The sequence below is a fragment of the Astyanax mexicanus genome, chromosome 18 (genome assembly GCF_023375975.1).
Source record: "Astyanax mexicanus isolate ESR-SI-001 chromosome 18, AstMex3_surface, whole genome shotgun sequence".
Taxonomy (NCBI): Eukaryota; Metazoa; Chordata; class Actinopteri; order Characiformes; family Acestrorhamphidae; genus Astyanax; species Astyanax mexicanus.
In genome coordinates this window covers 7,523,404-7,545,044 of record NC_064425.1, presented here as the reverse complement: position 1 = coordinate 7,545,044, position 21,641 = coordinate 7,523,404, and the positions used below count along the sequence as shown (strand labels likewise).

Genomic DNA, 21,641 nt, shown 5'->3' with positions numbered 1-21,641 from the left:
CTCAGGCTTTAGTGATTGTAGTGGTTTGGAATGATTCCTAACCTTTTTATAATTGTAACGAATAATGATGAAGCAAAAACAATTTATCAGAGTAAAAATACTCCACAAAAATAACTACAAAAATTGTAGTGAAGTAAAAGTGGAAGTAGGAGAAAAAAAATAATACCTTAATAGATACAGCATTTTAGTACTTAGGTACAGTAGCAAAAGTACTTTTTCCTTACTATAAACTAAGCTCAGCAACCTAGCTGCTGCTTAACCAGTTAACATCAGGGCATCTTCAGTCTTCAGAAAGGGGGCAGGTGGTGCAGCAATTAATTATTACAGTCCATTCCTTAATTCCCTTGTGAAGGGTAGCCGAAATTTTTCCGTTCCACCTTAAATGCTGCAGCCTCTGCCACCTGTGGCACCGCTTTAGATGGAATGGTAAAGTTAGCTAGCTAGCCTTTCAAACAATTTTTATGCTGGTTATGAAGAAAAAGACCATAACACAGTGAAACTACACATTAAAATAAGGTAATATAGTCATTATCATTACCTTACAAGGGTAATGATAATTTCTAACAAGGGAAATCTTTTACTTATGTGTTTCTTCAGTTGCTTATCTTCCCAGTGATTCTCCAAACCCTCTGTTTGGAGCGTGCCTCTAAAAAATGTCTATTTGAAGGGTCATACAGCCCCAATACTTCACCTTACAAGAATCGGGACACGCTACCTCTAGGCGTGAACGCACAAAACATGGGGTAGTGGGTAAAATGGAACTGGGCCTCATTTCACACAGAATTTCTAATATTTGAAGGACATCACCTTTACCACTTGTATATATGAGCGTAAAAAAGACAACCAGGCATTTCAGTAAATAATGTTTTTTTTTACTAGATAAACAGACCAGGCTCTGCAGAGAATAAAAAGCAAACAGAGACCGCCCCGTTTTCTCATTTCTCTCTGACACAGTGGCTTCTTTAAGACTTCTCAAGCTCAATGCATGTTTTTACAATTCAGAACCATACTGGGCTGTACCATCAGGATAATAAGAGACCCCAAAATAAAACAAACAAAAAAAAAAAAAACAAACAAAAAAACAAGTATTTGTCATTTATATATATTTATATATATTTATATAAGCACCTTTCATGTTGTGATTCATAAAATCTCTCAACTGGCCTCTCTCGTGGCAGGGAGGGAGGGGTTTAAGAGGAAGAAAATGAGGAAAACTAGAAAGATGAGCAAAACGAGACCCGATTGGCTGTCCTCATTTGCCTGCCAATCTAAACCCGAGGTGGGACCTGGACAGACAGAAAGACAGACCAAGACGGATGGCCATCACCAGGTCAATCGACTGGTGGCATCTTGTCTGGGGGCCAAAAAAAAAAAAAAAAAAAAAAAAAAAAAAACTTTACAGGGAACGGATGAGTCCAGCTCGACCTTTCCGAAAACTACAGCCGCCAGAAATCCCCTCTGCATAAAAACCAGGTTTAAAGTGGCACCGCTCCAGCACTGCTTAACCTCGGCTCCAGTTGTTGCATCTGAAGCATAGTAGAGAGTAACACAAACCTCATAGCTCAATAAACATAAGAGCTAATGGTGCGCTGAAATGTTTAAAAAGGTTTATGTTGAATTTTTACGAAGTGGTTGGCGGTGGTCGTAGTAACTCTGTTTTAATCTCTCTTTACAAGTAGAGATGAGATTTGTGGTAGATCTTCGCCAGTAGTAGTGTTGTAGAAGTTGTGGGTGGAGTTTTTGAGAGAAACATTCAGCCAGAAACATCTACAAAAGTTGTGACATCAGTATTTTCATAAAGCTCAGTTTTCAGTTATAAGCAATAATTAAAAAATATTTGAGAGCGTTTTAGAAAAGATTTGTTTAAGTTAACAACAACTGTACGTCTCCACACAGACAGAAGGCCAAAACACCCAAACAAAAAAATATCCTATTTCGACGTGTGGGGATTCGGTAAAGGTTTAAACATTGATGTTAATTTTTTGTTTTGTAGAACATAGTAGGTAGTAAATTCACATTTGCAGAGATGAACTGTTGAACTGTGTGAACTGCTGGACTGTAGTGATCAAATGGCCAGTACCATGCTGCAGCTGTTGTTTTAGCTTTTAGCTGAAACTCAAAGTGAAACTACCTTCCCTTTAAACTCTGTAAGGAAGTTTAAGTGCGTTTTCACACCTTTAATTGGTTTCTCTGGTCCAAAACAGTTGATAAGTTTACTTGAAGCGTTTCCCCCTTCGGTTTGGTTTGTTTTCACACTGGCATAAAAAAAATGCATCAAATTATGCCCAAACAAACCATGCAAATTATAATCGTATAATAGGTCAAAGCTGTCTGGCGCGAGAGTAAGAAAGTAAATACAGGTTCGGTGTACCAGACCAGCACATATAGTTGTACAGAAAATTTGCTGCTGCGCTTTTAAATACATTGATTTTAAAGGGATGCGTGGCGATTGGGAGTGGCGAGCGCTGCACATAAAAGTATGTATCTGGGTAATAAATCAGTTAAACTGCACCTTAACAGCTGTTGTATTTGAGGTTGGATCAGTGGATAAATGTTTACTTGGAGGTTAAACTGCACCTGAGCAGCAACTGATCCAACGCATTCTCACAACAAAACACAACCATGCCTGATTTTCGTTTAAAACCGGACTGAGACCACGTCCTCTCTCGGGTCTCATGCTGTTGTGAGCATTTATACATTGTTAGGGTGTTAGCATCTGCACCAAGCCAATCACGATTTGCAGATGCAACAAGCAGAGACTGTTACAGCTCGACCAAACCCCAGCACCCCTTTATGCGCCTACAATGCAAGGAACCTCCCCTTAGGGAACATCCACCATATACCTGAATATTTGCACAGAGATGTGTGTTAGCCCAGCATCCATCTGCGTAGGTTCTGGACCCTGGTTTAGAACCCTGGTTTTAGAACAAACGTCTGCTGTAGTGATGGTTCAAGTGCTATGAAATGTACACAGGTACCTACACATAACAGTATGTGCAACAAGAATTTATATACGTATATACGTATGGTCATATATAAAGGTAAAGGTATATGGGACACCGTTTCACATGTACGTTTCTTATGATTCTGAAGTCCGGCCAAAGAGCACACGAATGAACGCAAGCAAGACGACAAACGAGTCTGAATATCAAAAGGGCAGCTGTCTCAACAGCTGGAATACAGCTGGAATAGCTGGAGCATTCACCAGGTCCGCACTTTCTTCTCTGGGATGTTTGAGAAGCCTGAAAACAAAGGAATGTTAGAGTTTGTGCCTTGTCACGTTGTGTGAGGGGGAGGAAAGGGGGGGGGTCTTAAGACAGAACCACAGAGCTTAATCCATCAGGGTCCAAAATATCGAATCCAAAAAAGAAAAGAAAACGTACAAACAAACAAAATAATAATATAATAATAATAATAATAATAATAACAATAATAACAATAATAATCCCACCTCCCCAGAGATTCTTCATCACAGAACAACAACACTAAATTAAGATGCTGGTAACAAAAGTCTTCATCAAGAAACAGCCAGCGACGACACCGTCGCAGCTTTAGAAGTGTGTGTGCGAGAGTGTGTGTGTCGCCCTTTAAAAAGTAAAAATAAAACAAAAAGGGAAAAAAAAAAAATAACAAAAATAAACAAAACAAATCTGCCAACGGAATTCACAAAGTGCCCTAAAGCTTCTCATGCAGCGTGTCAGTACTGAGGGGTATGGAGCGAGAGTGTGTGTATAGTGTGTGCGTGGGTTTGTGTGTGTGTGTGTGAACATTAAACAAGAAATTCGATGTGAAATGGACACGGGGTTTAGTGAAACATGATAAGGAAGAGTATGACCTTTTGTCAAATAGCCCAACAGCATTCCAAAATACAAAATACAAATTTAGCCGACCCTCCCAACAGTCCACAATGCTAGTGATGAGGGCATAGCATTGCCCATGCAAAGAAATGGCAATTTTTACCCCATTAACAAACTCAAAGTATCTCAAAACTTCATTAGTAGAATTCTGAGGCCCTGACATTTAAAAACCAGGCACTGAGAACTTTGCACAGATAGATTATTATAAAGACAAGTCAACTGATGAGTAACTAAAGTAGAAAAACCTTTTGAGCTAAGTTTATAAGATTATAAATTTGTAAATTATGGACAGCCACCATAAATTTTTCAGCAGCAGCTGAAATTCATACATTTTCAAAGAATTATTAATTATTTTGCGATTTTTTACTTAATCAACTTATCATGACTTACTGTGACTTATGTTTTTACACCTGTAGTTTAAATCCAGTCAGAATTAGTTAAGGAGTTTGTTTACTTGGAGTTGGTTATGTCTCCCTTGGTTTGGTTTGTTTTCACATAGGCAAAAATCCTACTCTTTAAAACGCAGCCCAACAAAGCACACAAGCACAAGTTTACTCTGATTGGCCAGAGCTGTCTGGCATGGGTGCCTGATATATATAAGTAAATACAGCAAGAAGGTTCTGTGTTCCAGACCAGCACATATATCAGTGCAGTTAAGCTGCTTTAACACTGAATACAGAACACACTGTATATATAATGTTCAGGGTGAAAATAGCTTAACATGGAGCAGCAGCAGAGATTAGAATTAGTTATTAGCTGTAGTAATAATAATAACATGGGTAATAAACCAGGTTAAACTGCACCTGAACAGCCGTTTAGCACAAACATGAGGAGTATGTCTGGTAGTTGGGTGGTCCGCTTCAAAGTGCAATTAGACCCATTTTTTGGTTTCACACATGCCCAAACAAACTGCACCGAAAACGCCAACAAACCAGTCCAATTTAACCGGACCACATAGTGCTGGTGGGGAAACTCCTTCAATTTCAGAAAGCTGGTGCCGGAGAACTACCTGAAGGTGTGAAAACAGTGTTTTTAATAAGTGCCTCGTTTTAAATGGCAGGACCCTCAAAATGTTCTACCATTGAAATGTGGAGCTACTTTAAAATTGACAATGGTGTAAAAATAGCCATTTCTTGGCATAGGCAATGCTATGCCCCTGTTGCCAGCATTGTAGGCCTGTTGGGAACATAATGGTGGACTATTTGACAAAGGTATGTACTCATTATCATGTTTCACTAAACCCAAAATCCATTTTACACTGGATTGCTGCTTTAACCGGCGTGTCTACGCTTTCACAACTGTTGGTGTGTTAAATGAACAGCTAACGAGCCCTTAAATACAGCACCCGCTCTCCGCCAATACCCTCACCGAGCTCAGCTCAGATCACTCCCTCTACCAGTCTCCCAACTCGCTCCCTTCCCCTTAAAGCCCTAAACAGGGGGTAATGGGACACTGCAGCAATGCTGCCAATTACATTTCTCTTTAATCTGACAGCATAGAGTATGTTTTTAATTTGAGTTTGATGGACTACTCGACTATAATCACATCCAATTTGATTAAGCTAGTCAACCACACTGCAAAACATTATATTCTCAGCAAGTGTACTCTCTTTCAAACATGTATCATTTAAAGATCACTAAAGAAATATTATAAGAATTAATAACTAATTTTTAACATTTTAACCTCTTATGGCATGGTGTTGCCCTGGTGTTTTTTTTTTTTGGTTATTCCACAAAGCTCATAAATATTATAATGTACTTTTTTTTTTGTCACAAAATATCACATTTATTTTGTTGGTTATTACAGCGAAAATAAACTTTTTTAGGGGGAATAATCAGTGGTGGTTATTATTTTCCTTTAAAAATATATATATATTTAAGCCATAGAGGGTTTAGTGATTTAATCTACTATGAGTGTCTTATTGCATTGGCAGATTATTTTGCTTGGGCAAGGAAATGTATTAGTTTGTAATGAAATAATGCCTAAAACATGCACAAACTATCTGCCAATACAATAGGACACCTTCAGTATATTAAATTGCTTTAAACAAGGAAAAAGTTTAGATAAGGAGTCAAATTCTCTTATTATATTCTGACAACAATGCAAAAATATTAGACATTTAAACTGGATTTAAGAGAGAAATGTTTGCAGTGCAGTATGACCAAGCTAGTAAAACCAATATAGTAACTAGTATAGTAATGAAAGCTGGGGTGATAGGGTTGTTTCTCCATGTGTTTCAGTCATAGAATATTAGAAAGCTTGATCAAAGTATCCACCTTATTCTGCATGATGATAATGAGGGGTCACGTTTCTTTACTTTATGTTGAAAGTTTTGCTCCGACATATAGATTACACCCACAGTAATCGTACAGAATGAGCAATATAATAATATACAGAGTTATTTAGGGGGTGTTACAGTAATTAGAAAAAGAGAATTTAGCTTGTACATCAGTGTTTTGAACCAAAGACAGAAAGATTACAGTGTTTTGGAGTTCCATTTAACTTTCTTCCACCACCTTCTTTGACAGAAGAGCATCTGCATCTGTGGTTGAAGGAGCCAAATTATAAAAGACCCACCCAAACGTCCATATATCTGCTCTCATCATTTAGTGGAGGACAAACCAATATTAAAATATCCTGACCGAAAGAAACAGATCGATTCTACGGTGGCTACGAAAGCTAAGGTGAAGCCCCGTACTCCCTGGAATACACTTGTAGATTAGCCCTTAAACTAGCTAAGTTTACGTCTCCAACAGCCTCAAAACAGCACTGCTGTTTCCCTGCACAGAATAGTAAAAGCAGACGTATGGATGTTCAAATAGACGTTTTAAATTGATCTCCCTTCAACCACACATGCAGTTCATCTTCTCTAAAAGGCACTAGAGATGTTACATAGTTAACTAGTTAACCTAGTTAAAACTATTGTATGCGGTGTCTCCCAAATAGCTGTAAACAGCGTTTAATATTTTGCTGAACTGTAGCGTTTCCATTACGATCAGTGTCCACAGTAGTGGATTCTTCAGACTGCATTTACTTTAAGTGCAATTCAGCCAAAAACATTTAATATGAACTGATGAAGTCCTGAAAGTGGGTGTGGCAGAATAAGGTGGATTCAGTGAAGCATTAATAATGAAAATGTTTCCAAACAATGAATAGTCCACCTAAAAATACACCACTAATAATATTAACAATAATGTGCACACATTATCCTAAAGATAAAAGGAGGTAATCAGTGAACATTAACATGTTGAGCTATAATTTTACATAACACCCAGATCCAAGCAGTGATGATAATGTTAGTAGAAATGAAAGGTGTGGCTAAATTATTAGCCACTAAATAGCATTATATAAAATCTGTACTGGTGGCTGTTCACTTTCATGAGCACTACTGATCTAAACCTTTAAAAACCTTCTTTAAAGAGTTCACAGACCTATGATGCGTCTTATAATCTGTCAGGAAGGGAACAAGGGGAAACAAGCAGAAGGAAGACTGGGTTTGAGGCTCAGAGGGAGCGAAGCGCTTTTCCTTTTCGGTGCAAATATGAGCGAGAGCGCCTCTCTCAGGCTGTCTGAGGCAGTTCTGTAGGAGGACACTAAGCACACTAGTTTCTGCACACTAACCCTCCTCCTTCTCCCTTCATATAATAGTCATCTGTATTCCATTTATAATAAACTTAGTTAAGTATAATAAAGTAGAAAAATATCAAGAGAACATATACACAGTTAGTTTTCTGTCATTTCTTTTTGTAGTGACTCGTGTTGCTTTGCTTAGTTTTTTGTTTGTTGTTTGTTTAGCATGTATGTACGCTCTGGGGGCCGCGGGCACCGCACACACACACGACTCTGTTGCAAAAGTGAAGTGTGAGATCGCAAAATTATTCCTTTCCATTGCTATTTATTTTCATATTGTTGATGTTCTGTCCATTCCATCTGTGAAAAACAGAGAAAGAGAAACAGAAAGAAAGAAAATGAGTGAATCATTTGGCAACTCTATTAAATACATAAAAGCTAAAGATTAGACTGTAAATTTACACTAAACAAGCTTTAACCTTTTAAGCTTCAAGGCTGTTTTTGCCATTTCCTGCCTGAATTGCACACCCAACACTTAAAGCTTTATACTCAAGCAAAATATGAAGTATTGTTACAGAAAAGCCTTTTATTAAAGTTTTATTACATAAATGCTGGCAAAATGTGATTAAAATACACAATATAATATAACTGATTTGTAATGTAAAAACTCTGGATTAAAGCAACGAAAATCGGACATGAAACTGGAGTTTAAAATATGAGAGTAGGCAGTTATTGGTCATACCCCCTAAGGCGTGCTCTGTCATACTGAGGCACAGTGACTCCAATGTTGGGTTAATCTCCAGATCCCCGGTCCCTGGAACCTGGCATTCTAGAAAGATTAAATCAAAATACATAAAACATACAAACAAATAACCGAGACAAACTTCTTTCTGAATAAATAACATGTTCAATACTATTTATCTGTAATGTGTGCCTACACAGAACATTCACTATTAAAATTTCAGTGAGTATAATAAGCAATGCTGTTATCATGTGCTTAGAAAAAAATGGCTTCATGCTGTTTGAAAGCCTAAATTTGTACTTTGGACTTGGAGCACATCTGTGTACCTGGTTGCTGGAATAGAAGCATGGTTTGCGGGGACGTGTGCACTGGTAGAGAGTGTGTTCTCTGCACTGAGCTGCGGCTCTGGCTGGGCATGCTGTTGCTGCCTCCAGGGTTCCCAAACCACAGGTTCTAAAACACAAAACCAGTTATAAACTACCCCAGGTTTATACAGTCACATTGACAATGTTTATTTATATTAAATAGAAAATACTATAATTTGTGCACTCCAGATAGTTAGGTCATATTTCTTTCCTTTTTCACACAGGGCCAGGTTTGTTTATACTGTTTAAATATGTATGTTTATATATAAGTTTCTCTTAATGAATCTTTTAAAAAATTAGGCTATCTTTGGCTGATATTAAAGTATGTTTAAGTATAACCAAAAGGAAATTTGTAAAGGGGCAAATACTTTTTTTACAGCACTGTATGTTAAGCAGGTAAGCAGTGATATCTCACCTGTCTGCCCTGTCCTGCAAGCGCGGCTGGGTTGGTGAGTGTGTGTCTAGGCGAGGCTCCTGTGATTCCCCCGGAGGTCATGAGGCTGATGCGACTAGGGGGCAGCGCCCCCCGTGGCGGGATAGGGAACTGCCTCTGCCCCCGACGGCCCAGGGCTCCACTCACAGAACCTGCTGTGGGCAGAGAGTTGGAGCCGTACGCCCACCTACAGCAAGAGAGGGGAAAGTAGAGTTATTTACAGATTTTTCATGTTTGGTTATACGCATCTTTATTTCCTGTGTGTATTGGAGCAACACAAAAAGGGAGGAAAAAAAATGGCAAAACGTACATAATTTGACACAAAATTCCAAAAATGATTGCCGCTTTTTCAAAATTGTGGGAAATAACTTTGTTGTGGTGCTTTCATTGTAAATCACACCTAAAACCAGATAAACATGAGAGAAGCTGACTCAGTCTTTGCATTGTGTCTCTGTGTGAGCCACACTAAGCATGAAAGAAAGAGAAGAACAGAGGAGAAGAGAACTGTATGAGGAGCGGAGAAACAAAAATGTGGAAAAATATTAACAGAAATATCTCAAGATTATACAAGTCCACAAGTTATACAAGTATCAAGTCCACCTCCAGAGAAGAGAAAAATTGGAAAAGAAAAATGGTTGCAATGCAGGATAGCCCGGATGATGGATAAGCAGCCCTAATTTTGTTTTAAAGAAATTCAAACTGTCCTGCAGGCTCAGAGTGCATTAGTGTCACTCTACAGCAGAAGACCCAGTAGGACCCCATTTCTGACACAGAGATGTATAAAAGCTAGATTGCAGTATGCCAAAATGTATATGAGTAAGCTAAATTCTTCTGGGAGGTCTTGACAGATGAGACCAAGATAGAGGTTTCTGGTAAAAAAAAAAGCTCTATTGTTTAGCAAAAATGGCCAACAAAAAAGAACACAGTACCTACAGACAAATATGGTGGAGGTTCAAAATGGTTGTGTGTTGTTTCAATACACACAAGGGAAATAAACAAATCGTGAAATAGTAATAATTTGAAAAAAATAAATTTTCTGAAAAGAGTTCATGGGTACCAATACTTTCAACCATTATTTACTAGTCAAATACAATATAAATTAAGTGCTATTTTATTCTTTGTATGTATGTGGGTTCTCTTACTGAGAAAGGAAACTAAACCAAAAAAAACTAGCAAAGCAGCACAAAACAAAAATCAAATCAAATAAAAAAACAATAACACAACAAAAACAAGGAGTCAGACCCTTTCTGTCGGTACATGGGCATGTCCAGCATGGCTTTCCGAGGGAAGAGGCGGAGCAGCTTCAGCATCTGCTGTTTCCATGATGCAAGCCTCTTCTTCTGCGTCTCAGTGAACGCCTGCATAAAAAAGTAATGTTTTTAAATTAACTTTAATAAATAATACATTAATAAAGCTTAACTTATGCAACCACCTTTTCCATTGATCCAATTTTGTATGCAAATAATGAATAATGAATTGTGATTTTCCCCTTAGTAGACTCACCTCATGTGTTAAACACTTCTCTATGAGCTGCAGGTAGCAGCTGATGTTCTCCTCATCTGGCCTGGAGACCAGCAGCTGAGTACACACTGAAACACACAGAAAACCTTATTTCACACAGTCCTGTGCAAAGGCCTGCACAACATGGCCCGAAAACACTTACAATATTTCAGGGCACTTTATGAGGTGACTATTTTTAGCAATATGACAAAACATTGATTTATTATTTGTATTCGGAGAACATACTACTGCAAAAATTAAGTTGAATTTAATATAATTATATTTTTAGGAGCCACTTTTATATTTATTAAGGTGGCCAAAAAGCCCTAATTGCAAATGTACTGTGTTGTGAACGTTTGTGGCAACCTTAAATATTGGGCTAATTTAAGCTTCTGATGGGTGGGTTTTCAAAAGGCTTTGGGCAGGATTTTTACTGGACATGGCAACCCTGGCTGCAGCTCACAGTGCTTTCTCTCCATTTCCATCACATCACATAACATACATTTAAATTAGTGGTGTCAATCGATAAAAAAAAAAAAAAAATTGCAAGTTAATTATCTGTGTTAACACTTTACCGTTGATGGCCTTAGTTTAAATGTAAAAGAAGCTAATGTACAAGAAGTATGGATGTTGTCTTGTCCCTTGTCCCTTCACATTTTTGGAGACACTGAGAGTGAGCCCATTACCCTCCCTACATTACACAACACTCAGTAACTGCACCCTACCTTTCCCCATCACCCGAGTGAACTGTCCCGCGATATCTCCTTCTGAAATCGGTGCAGCTGACGACTCCCCATCGCACGGAGGAGGATTGTGTGTCTGGAATCCTTCCACAGATGCATCCTTGTCTTCTACAGGGTTGCCTGCCTTGTCTGTGGGCGTGGCTCCAGGCTCCGCCTCTCTGTGGGCAGTGTTTGGGGGGGTGTAAGCTTTGATTGGGGTGATGATGATCTGCTGCAGCTCCTGCAGAGCGTTCCGAACGTTTCCACCTTCTAGAATATCCTGTGAGAAAATCAGCATCAGCATCAGAAGCATTCAGAATCTATGCATCTATGAAACACAAATAGCATGTGAAGCGATGCCCTGTCACATTGTAATTAATGGCTGAGGCTACTGCCCGTTTCTAAACCCACCAATAATTCAGTTAAACACCTTCAACAGAGTTTATACTACATCAGAATTAATCCGTTCAACTCTAGCTAAAAAAAACTCTGCTTATTACATTTTAACCAGAAAATCATCAAAATCAGAGTGAAACTGAACCAGAGTGACCCACTGGATCAATTTAAAATTAAATTAAAACAGTGATAAAAAATGCTAAATGCAACATCAGCATTAATTCATTCAGCATATATTATCAGTGGCAACTCTCATCACTGTGTATTAGTGAGTAGTTTAAGGTGCGACTGAATGGAGAACACGTTTCTCTCCTCCAGAATGAAACTCAGTAAACATTATTATTTTATTGTGTAGTTCAGAGATGTGCTAATCATAAATACTCTGTAAAAACTGCTTCACGATCTGAATGCACTGCTCTGGAAGGATTACACAAGGTTCATTTGGGTCCTTTAACCCAAAGAAATGTAAATAATGCAAATTAAACTGTGACTCTCAAACACCTCCACACAACTTCAGAGTGTGATAAGACTTTGAAAAAGGCTTTATATTCATTAATAAAATGAGAGAACATAAAATTGTAGACTCAACTAATCCATTTTTAAATTAGTTGCCAAATATTTAATAATAGATTTGAATTTATTATCCAAGAAGTTGTTGCAGCCCTACTTGCAGCAACATATTGTCTGTGGGAGAAAGAGGCAGAGGGAAGATCTGAGACTTTTTGGCCACTTTATGGCAAGATAAGATAACTGGGTTTGGGCTCACCAGATCAGATCCATATTGGATCCACCTGACAAGACATTAAAAGATATGCTTAAATGTCTCAGTGGTAGATTACACTTTCACAGGTGTTGTATAGGAAGCTGTTTGGAGCACATGGAGGAACAGCAGCACGTGGTCGTAATGTTTCAGCTTATCTGTGCACAGCGTATGACTCCACTTCTGCTGGTAAAATAAGATGTGTTACCTTTTCGAGAGACTTGAGGACACTCTGTCTCTCCCTCAGCTTCTGAATGCTCAGCGCTATCTTGTGCCGGGCTCCTTTGGTCACGTTCTACAGAAGAGAAAATACAAAAACACTTAAAAGCAAACTGAGGCACAGGTTTGAGACACAACTGATCTGAATGCCTGTTGATTTACAGACAATCTTTAGAATTTACAGATGTGTGTGTGAACTTAAGACAGCAGGGCTAACCTGTGACTCCAGATGCTGTTCGGTTAGGATCATCATCTCTTCGTAGCTCATCTGAGAGAAAAGTGATGCGTACTTGTGCAGACGGAGACTCTTCAACCATGTCGGCACATCTAACGGGACACACACATACGCACGATGCATTAAACTCTAAGCAGTAGGAAATAAACAAAAACTGTGTAAAAAAAAAAAATCTGTGCACTTTTTTCAGCTTTCATTGCCTCGTTTTAAATTCCAGGTTCCTCAGAATTCTACTAATGAAGTGTGGAGCTACTTTGAGTTCGTTAATGATGTAAAAATTGTCATTTCTTTGCATGGGCAACTCTATGCCCCCATCACTAGCATTAAAAGCTCAGCTAAAAGGGATATTCGACAAAAATTCATATTCGTTATCACGTTTCACTACAACCCAAGTCCATTTCACACTCAATTTCTCCTTTTATCTATATTAAGCTATATATATTTTTTCTCTTCCTCTTGTCGGGTGCGCAAAGACATGAAGACTGGGTTGGGCTCTGCAGAGTTGAGTAATTGCGATTACCTCACCCTGTTAAAAGTGAGTGTATCCCGGATCACTTTCTGACCTTTCATGCCACTGCCGTCCTCCTGGAAGGTGTTACGTGTGTTGGCCTGTTCCTCGGTCTGTTCGCTGCCCGATGATGCTACGCTGCCCTGCGGCGAGAGAGGGGCATGTTCGGCTCCGCCCACTCCTTGTCGACCGCCCGCCTCATCCTGGCTCAGCCAATCAGAGCTGGCGGGAACGAGGGACATGGATCGCTGTAGACAGCTCGACTGTACCTGACCAGGGAGACCTGAGGAAAGAAAAATCAATCAATTAATCAGGCACCTAAAAAAAAGTATGATTAATAACTTTCATAAGGCTTAAACTAACAATTATTTTGATAATCAATTAATCAGTCACTTCTAAATGATCAATATTTTACCAGATATTGCTGAGATACGAAAGATTTTAGAGAACTAATGTTGTAATTGTATAAGGAACACAGAATTCACCATTATTAAAAATAAATAAATCATTTAAAAACTGCTTAATGTATTTACTGAGGTTATCTTTTTCTGATGTTAATGTTTGTTTAATAATCAGAAAAATGTAAGTATGACAAAATAGTAAAAGGTAAGTAAATCTGTACATGGGCAAATACTTTTACAGCACTCTACATATAAGACAAATGCGTATAAGGAAGTAACGAACCCTTACTGTTACCGATGTTGATGGGTGAGGGAACCCCGCCCGTGCCCGGGAAGGCCATGTGCCCGTTCTGCCCAGCAGGCGAGCTGCAGGTTGAGGGAGGTTTATCGTGCCATCCGTGTGCCTCTAAAGACTCTGTGGGCCCAGGCCACTCGTCCGAGCCCTGTCGGGCATGGTGGTACGGTCCAGGCGGAGGAGGGGGGCGTGCCGACAAGTGCTCCTCCAGGTGGTTGAGCCAGAGGGCGAGGTTGGTGCGGTCCTCCAGCGTGGTTGCCGGGTGAATGAGGGCATAGGACAGCAGCTGCCGGCTTTCCTCCACAAATAGGCTGCTCTCGATGGTGTGGCTCAGCACCTTCTGCAGCAGGTTCATGTACTCACACTTGGCCTCGCTGTTCCGCGGCTGCAGCAGTGGCAGGTGAGACAGCAGCAGGGAAACGGCCTTTTCCTTCGGCTCCTGCTGCCACTGACTGACGATGGCTGCAGGGAACATGTGCAAGTGAGAGAGAGCGAAAGAAAGTGAGGGGGGGGGGGGGGGGGAGAGAGCAAGAGAGATTTCAGAAAAGACATTTCCTTGGGACAAACAGGGCTGGGTCTGAAAATGTAACACCTCATTGGCACTAAATAAATTAATGCTTATAGGTTTGTGAACCTATAAGAATTTTTCTTTATTCCTGCATAAATATCATAAAACAATCAGCTTTTTAGTACTAAAAGTAGGTAAACAGAACCTATTATTTAGGGACAATTATCTAATATTACATATTCATGAGTGGCATTAGTATGTGAACCACTAGGATTAACAGTTAGTTTGAAGGCGAAATTAAAGGCAGGTGTTTTTATTTTTTAAATCAATTAGATGACAATCAGGTGTGAGTGTGCAGAGCCCATTTGATTTAAAGAACAAGGATCTATCAAAGTCTGCTCATTACAACATGTGTGTGGAAGTGCACAAAGGTCCCTATGGTAAGTTCAAAGAAACCGAAGACCTCTCTCACACTAGCTAACGTTAATGTTCACCTTCAGGAGAACACTAATCAACAATGATGTGCGTGGCAGGGTTTCAAGAAGAAAGCCACTGTCTGCAAAGTCTGCAATTTGCTAAAGATCACGTGGACAAGCTAGAAGGCTATTGGAAGAATGTTTTTTTTGGACGGATGACACCAAAATAAAACTTTGAATGCATTCTGAATAAAGAACTCATTACATCTGTAAGTCATGCAGCAAGACAACAACCCTAAGCCCACAAGTCCTTCTAGCAATAGTTCAAAAGTAATAAAAGATAATGTTTTGCAATGACCAAGGTAAAGTCTTGGTCTTAATCCAATAGAAATGCTGCAGAAGGACCTAAGGCAAGCACTTATTGTGATGAAACGTAACATTTGCAGTTATAGCTAAATATCGAATAAACACCATCTAAATATTGAAACTACACATTAAGGATCCTTGTCCTCTCGACACAATACCTGCATTGTTAGCTTCGGCCTCCAGTAAGTGAATTTCCGTGCAGTCCGCCAGCCAGTGCTCCAGACAGATGTGGAGGAAGCGAGCCTGAGTCCGCGAAACCCTCTTCAGCAGCGACAGCAGCGCCACCGTCTGTTCGCACTCATTCCAGCCCTTAAACCAGTCCGTTAAAATCCCCACCTGGTCCCGGAACATCATGGCTAGCCCTGAACGCTAACAGAAAGCTCTCGGGATATGGAGGGCAGGGGGCCAGGTTAACGGGACTTTAGTCTAGATCGGGTTGAGGCAGAGTCTTCGCTCAGAGAGGAGGTAAACAGGGAGCCCCTAGACGTCAGGGGGCAGTACTGCAATAGTCCTACAGTCCACTCAGAGCTGTACAAGAAGGGTTTCACATGGTTCTGGCCCGAAGCAAAGGGCCACCAGCACAGAGAGGAGCAGCAAGACCAACGTTAATGGGCAGAGGTTACAGGTACAACAGGAGACGTTAACCAGCATGCAGGGTGGTTTCCACGGTGCTCCTCTACTGCATCTTGAAGATGAATCCACAATGAGACAGCTGAGGAGAAGAAGAGCAGCACAGAGTTGTGTTGTGTTAACAAAGAGGTAAAAATTAATTTGTTTTGCATCTTTAACATAGTTGCAGTGGGCCACCCATTCCATTCATTGCTATACTTGATTGGTCAACTTAATATAACAAACACAACCAAAGCTTAAGTATCCTCTGGTTTACCTGCTAACAGAGCTTACAAGTGTTGTTGATTCATGACTAGGGGTAAAAAGTCACAATTACAGTTACACTATATAATGCGTCTAATTTAAAAGTAGTCATAACTGTTTTGTTAGAATTTGGGTTCAGAGGCCAGTGTGCTATAAAGATTGTGGTAAAATCTTGTAAAGTCCTACGTAGTAACCTTGGAGGGGAGTGAATCTGGGAAGCCAGAATTTATTGCTGACCTTCTGGAGGTGTTGTGGACTTAATTCAGCAACGATACACTGGCGAGGGGAGGTGCCTACCTGACGATACACATGGAGAGCTTGTGGCATAGTGGATAGTAATTATATCTGTGATGGGAACGTAAGGTATTTCACATTTGGGTTAAAAGTTGCTGACTGGATCATGAACAGCCACAGTAACCTAGATGTTAGGTGGAGAAGGTCAGTATTGTGTAGGTAATAGTGAGCGAGTGGGAGAATAGATAATAGGGGAAGGGAATTACTACTCCTACTACTACTCCTACTACTACTCCTACTACTACTACGATATTACTATTCAACCTACTAAATACTTAAAAATAGGATTAACTACAATCTCTGTAACTGTGCTGTCATTGTTTAAGCACTGGCAATACCTGGGATATGCTCAGAGAAAGAGATTGTTCTTCAATAAACCAATTTTTAACAATAACAAACAATATTAGGCCCAAGCCTATTTACGACTAGTAAACATCAGCCCAGCCTCCGAAAAATGTTTCTGGTCCAGCAAAACTCAGTGTACCCCAAGTCCCTGATTTTCTTTCCACTTTCTTTAATTGAAACCACAGATAATAAGCAGGTATCCAGTGGAAAAATGTATTGCTTCTGATTGTTTAGGTGGTTTTACATCTGAAAGTCAGGAGTACAGTCTGCACTAAGGTTTGTGTGTATTTTACATTACATATACATAATATTTGATCCAATCAGTTTTGGTTTCACGCTGCAGTTTAGTGAACGCAAGCCCTGACCAAAAAGGGCAGGTGTGAAAGCATCCTTTTAGATGATCTGCACGCTCAATAAAGGCAGTCTGTGATGCTTGAACTGTGAAAAGGAGACACACCAACCAAATGATTACATGAGTCAGACTCTGCCTCTGATCTCTGGTTGCAAACTAAACAACATGTCTCTAATATTTTTGTAATTTAAGGAATTAATAAATTAACTTTTGTGAGGTTTAGTACCACTGGTTATGTTGACACTCTCACACAAACATTTCCAGTCTTGTAAACGTTATATAGTGTTCTAGGAAATTATCCAGGTACATGTGGACAGGGCCAAAGTGTCAGTCACCAGAGTTAAACTGATGGAACCCCCAACAAAATACCATAACCATCCTCATCCGTCTTATCCGGGTCAGATTACGGTAATACTTACAGATAATCAGCTGCACTGTCCGAACGAAACAGAGCACCTCACTGCAGACTACAGCAACTCTTAATTACAGATTAGCCCAGTCTCAGCACCAGACTGAGAGACACACCAGCAACTCATTCAGGTGTATAGACTAATGAAAGATTATATGTAGTGTAAACTGAGATCTTCTTTATTAGCATACAGTAACTAAAGACCAGAAAGTAGTAATTACGGGGCTGAATATGCTTCTTTTCTTGTTTAAAATAATTTAGGACATAACACCTATTATCCTTAATAACAATAATAATAATTTTTAAGCTATAAAACATCATAACAGCAGAAACCACTGATGAAGCTGGGTGATAAGGTAAAAAAAATATATCACCTAATTTAAAATAATCCTAAACATTCATATTAATGCCTTTTGTCGATACACCACAAAACAGCGGTTTTGGCGACTCATTTTGTGGGACTTGAAAAAAATTGGAGTGGGGTGGTGAACTTAGTGACGTAAAAAAAACAACAACAAATGCACCATGCAGTTTGACATGAAATGCAATTACATTAAATTTTGTATTGCTTTTGGGCAGAGTATATTCTTTGCCATAAAACAAGTTCTGACAGTTAAAAAGCAACTAAAATAAACATTTGGTTGCCCATTGCACAAAACAAACAAACTTTTATACACATTTTTGCAGCTCTCAAATGAGTGAAAAGGTCAAAATAATCTATTCAAAACAATGACATTCTTTAAAAAGCAAGACAAAATACATCTTGGCTACTTAATTTATGTTAAAATAACAAATATTTCTAAACAATTTCTGACAGTAAAAAGTAATCTCCAACAAACAGAGACAGGTAAAAGCTGCACTCAAAAATACAATATATTACAGTATAATATACAGTATATTACAATAATACAGTATAATATTTTAAATTATACACAAAACCCTTCAATACACCACAAAATAGCTTAGTGATAAGGGATCGGATGACTAATAAAAAGTGTGAATGATGAGTTAGTATGAACAACAAATGCACCATGCAGTTATACATGCAATGTTGCAATCCTGTATTCTTCTGGATTTACTTTTCTTTTTAGGGGGGCAGGGTTGGGCAGCACTGAAACATTTGGTTGCACATTTTCCTCAAAAATCTTCAACAACCACAAATATTTGTCTAAAAATGCATTTTCTACGCTTTCGAATAAGTGAAAAGGCTGAAAAATCTATATGCAACAATGACAAATTCTTTAAAAAAAAAAGTCAAAATCATATATAGGCTATCAAAATGTGCCATAAAAAGTGAGTTCTGACAGTTGCACATTTCTTCAATATTCAAATAAATAAAAAGGCTGAACAATCTATGCAAAACAATGACTCATTCTTTAAAAAGCAAGACAAAAATACATCTAGGCTACCTTTTTAGTTATGCAATGGAAAAAAAGGGTAAATTAACACAAAAGAGCCCATGGTGACGTATGGGTCTTTAATAGATGTGCACAGTTCCTTACAGTACTCTTGTCTGTTACTTTAACTCAAAGTTCCTGAGTGTTATCTACTGAACATGCTGAGAGCATCACAGCACAATGTGTTTTTACAGTTAAAAAGTTACAGTTAAACTTCTAATCAAGAGAGACAGACATCTTTGTAATACAGAAAATATTTAATACACTACAAATACAACACAATGACCAGGTTTTGGGTAACTAATAAAAAGTGGGAGTGAGCTGATGAGTTAGTAAAAACAACAAATGCACCTTGCAGTTTAACATGCAATATTGTACTAATATTGTATTGGAAAATCTATGTAATATAGAAACAATCGGAAGTTAGCAACAATTAAGTCTAATAAAATGACAGTGTAATGGTGTAAAAACCCTTCAATACACCACAAAAACAGCTCAGTGACCAGGGTTTGGGTGACTAATAAAAAGTGGGAGTGTGGCTGATGACTTAAAGTAAGTTAGTAACGTTAAGTTACTAAAGTAAAAGCAACAAATGCACCACGCAGTTTAACATGCAATGTTGCAATCCTGTATTTTCTGGATTTTCTTTCCTTTTTAGGGGGAGAGGGTTGAGAGAAAGAGAGAGGGGTGTAGACAGAGGGTTGGGCAGCACTGAAACTGATTTTTTTTTTCTGCACATTTTTCCTCTCTCTGCAGGCCACCCCTCCCTTTTCCCAGCTCCCAGACTGACTGCAGGAAAAATAGGGGAACATCTAGCTAGATTTCCACTGGAAATAATGCATAAAAGCTGTAAAATTCACTGTACACTGGGTGTTTGTGGTAAAACTAACTGGCTAAACGTTGAGCTGCAATAAATCAGTATCTATAACGAGGTATAAAACAGTATAAAGCATAGTAGCACAGTAGCTAACATGGCTAAAGATGGTGGCTATTTCTACATAAAAGTATATCGCTATCAATGTATAAATCACATTTAAACACGTAGTATATGGTATATCGTGATAAGGAACGTAAAAATAGCAAGCAAACATATAACTAGTTAACGCTAACTAAACTCGCATTGGATAACGTTACTTTAACTAGCTTAGCTAGCTAGAACTGTCAGTGTAGCTTAGCTTAGCATAGCTTAGCTTGCTTGCTAACGGCCTGCTGTGAGCTAGCTAGCTAAATTAAATTACTTAAACGCGTTAAAAACATAAAGTAAATATTTTTAAATGAATCTTCAAAGATTTAAGTCTCACGATAAATTACACAACTTCGGCTAATTTGAGCGGGAAATTTGAAAGTAAAGTTAGATTTCAGTGATTAGCTATGCTTTAGTCTTTTAATAACAGTTAGCTTAGCGTTAGCTTAGCTAGCTTTAGCAAGCAACCATCGCTAAGCTAAGCTACAACGCATTAAAACACAAAATGTGAAGCACATATAAACCAAACACACGCGCAAATACGTGTAACAAACAGTAGAAAGTAGATATTTAGGTGAATAATTATAGAGTTAGCTCATTTCACTCACCCGTGGAGAAAATTCCAGAAAAAAAATCAGCAGAAATATCCACACGGCTAATGCTGTAGCTTAGCCAGCGTTAGTTATCTATCTGTCTATGGGAGCCGCTAGCCGGTGCAGGCCTCGCCCTAAAGCCGTGTGTGTTTTCTCTCCGGCTCCTCAGCGTTTCCAGCGCTGGACAGAAGATCAGAAAAGTGTCAGGGGACTCTTTACCCAGACGTATCCAGGCTTATCCGCGCAGTTATCGCCGCCCCAAGCCGCCCGTTGCCCCTTCCCATCTGCGGGTCACGGCACCAGCCAGCCGTAGTTTATTTACCCCACAATAACCCGCTCCGCTTCAGCCCCAAAAACGCCGCTCTCCTCCCGGCCTGAGCAGCGCAACGAGCGGCACACTAAACAAATAATATCCCAGGAAGATGCACCGACCATTCACAACACACACACACTCACACACACTTCTGCTTTAAACGCGCTTTAGTCGACTGTAGAAAATAACTAGGACTTGGCTGTGAAACGATAAAACCCGTTCAGGGGGCTCCTGGCCCTGGAACGGATTCCATTTGATCCAGGTTGGTGGTGTTTTGGAAAACCCGGACTCGGAATCATACCACTGAATCTAGAGCCTAGAGGTGGATCAAGAGATGCATCATGCATAGATGGATGGATTAGATTAGGTTAGGTTTTTGTCTTGTTTTTTTTTTAAGAATACATCACTGTTGATTTTTTTAGCCTTTAAATTTACTTGAAAGCATAGCAAATATGTAGAAACGTGTCCCATCCCTTCACACCCCCCATAGTCAGACAAATAATTGTGTTTGTTGATCATTTTTATAGAAAATGCGCAACCAAATATTTCAGTGGTGCCCAACACTTTCCTCCTAAAAAGGAAGGGAAATCCAGAAGAACACAGGATTGCAACATTGCACGTTAAAGTGTGTGGTGCATTTGTTGTTTTTACTTCAATAAGTCACTTTTTCAACACCCCCACTTGCATTTTTTTAATAAAACAAATCTGTCCCCGAAATCAGCAAAAAGCATAAAATGCATAGAAAAGTTTTTCATATTTTGCTGAACAATTTTGGACAAAATGTGCAACTAAATGTTTCAGTGGTGCC

At 39.1% G+C, this 21,641-nt stretch overlaps 1 protein-coding gene across 3 annotated transcripts; it reads right to left on the bottom strand.

Moving 5' to 3' along the window:
- Positions 1-850: 850 nt before the first annotated feature.
- Positions 851-21,066, bottom strand: LOC103031230 (protein Smaug homolog 2). 3 transcript variants are annotated; one of them, XM_022669223.2, is made up of 13 exons: positions 20,536-21,066; positions 15,452-16,005; positions 14,004-14,465; positions 13,363-13,590; positions 12,782-12,891; positions 12,554-12,640; positions 11,193-11,469; positions 10,471-10,556; positions 10,210-10,325; positions 8,950-9,154; positions 8,496-8,622; positions 8,170-8,256; positions 851-7,787 (listed from the first exon to the last, which is right to left on the bottom strand). In XM_022669223.2, exons 2-13 carry the CDS (start codon positions 15,645-15,647, stop codon positions 7,759-7,761), a joined length of 2,010 nt encoding a protein of 669 aa, XP_022524944.1. In that variant the 5' UTR covers positions 15,648-16,005; positions 20,536-21,066; the 3' UTR covers positions 851-7,758. The 3 variants fall into 3 exon arrangements, with proteins under 3 accessions (XP_022524944.1, XP_022524935.1, XP_022524939.1); XM_022669214.2 differs by having other exon boundaries at positions 13,992-14,465; positions 20,536-21,065; XM_022669218.2 differs by having other exon boundaries at positions 13,998-14,465; positions 20,536-21,065.
- Positions 21,067-21,641: the final 575 nt, after the last annotated feature.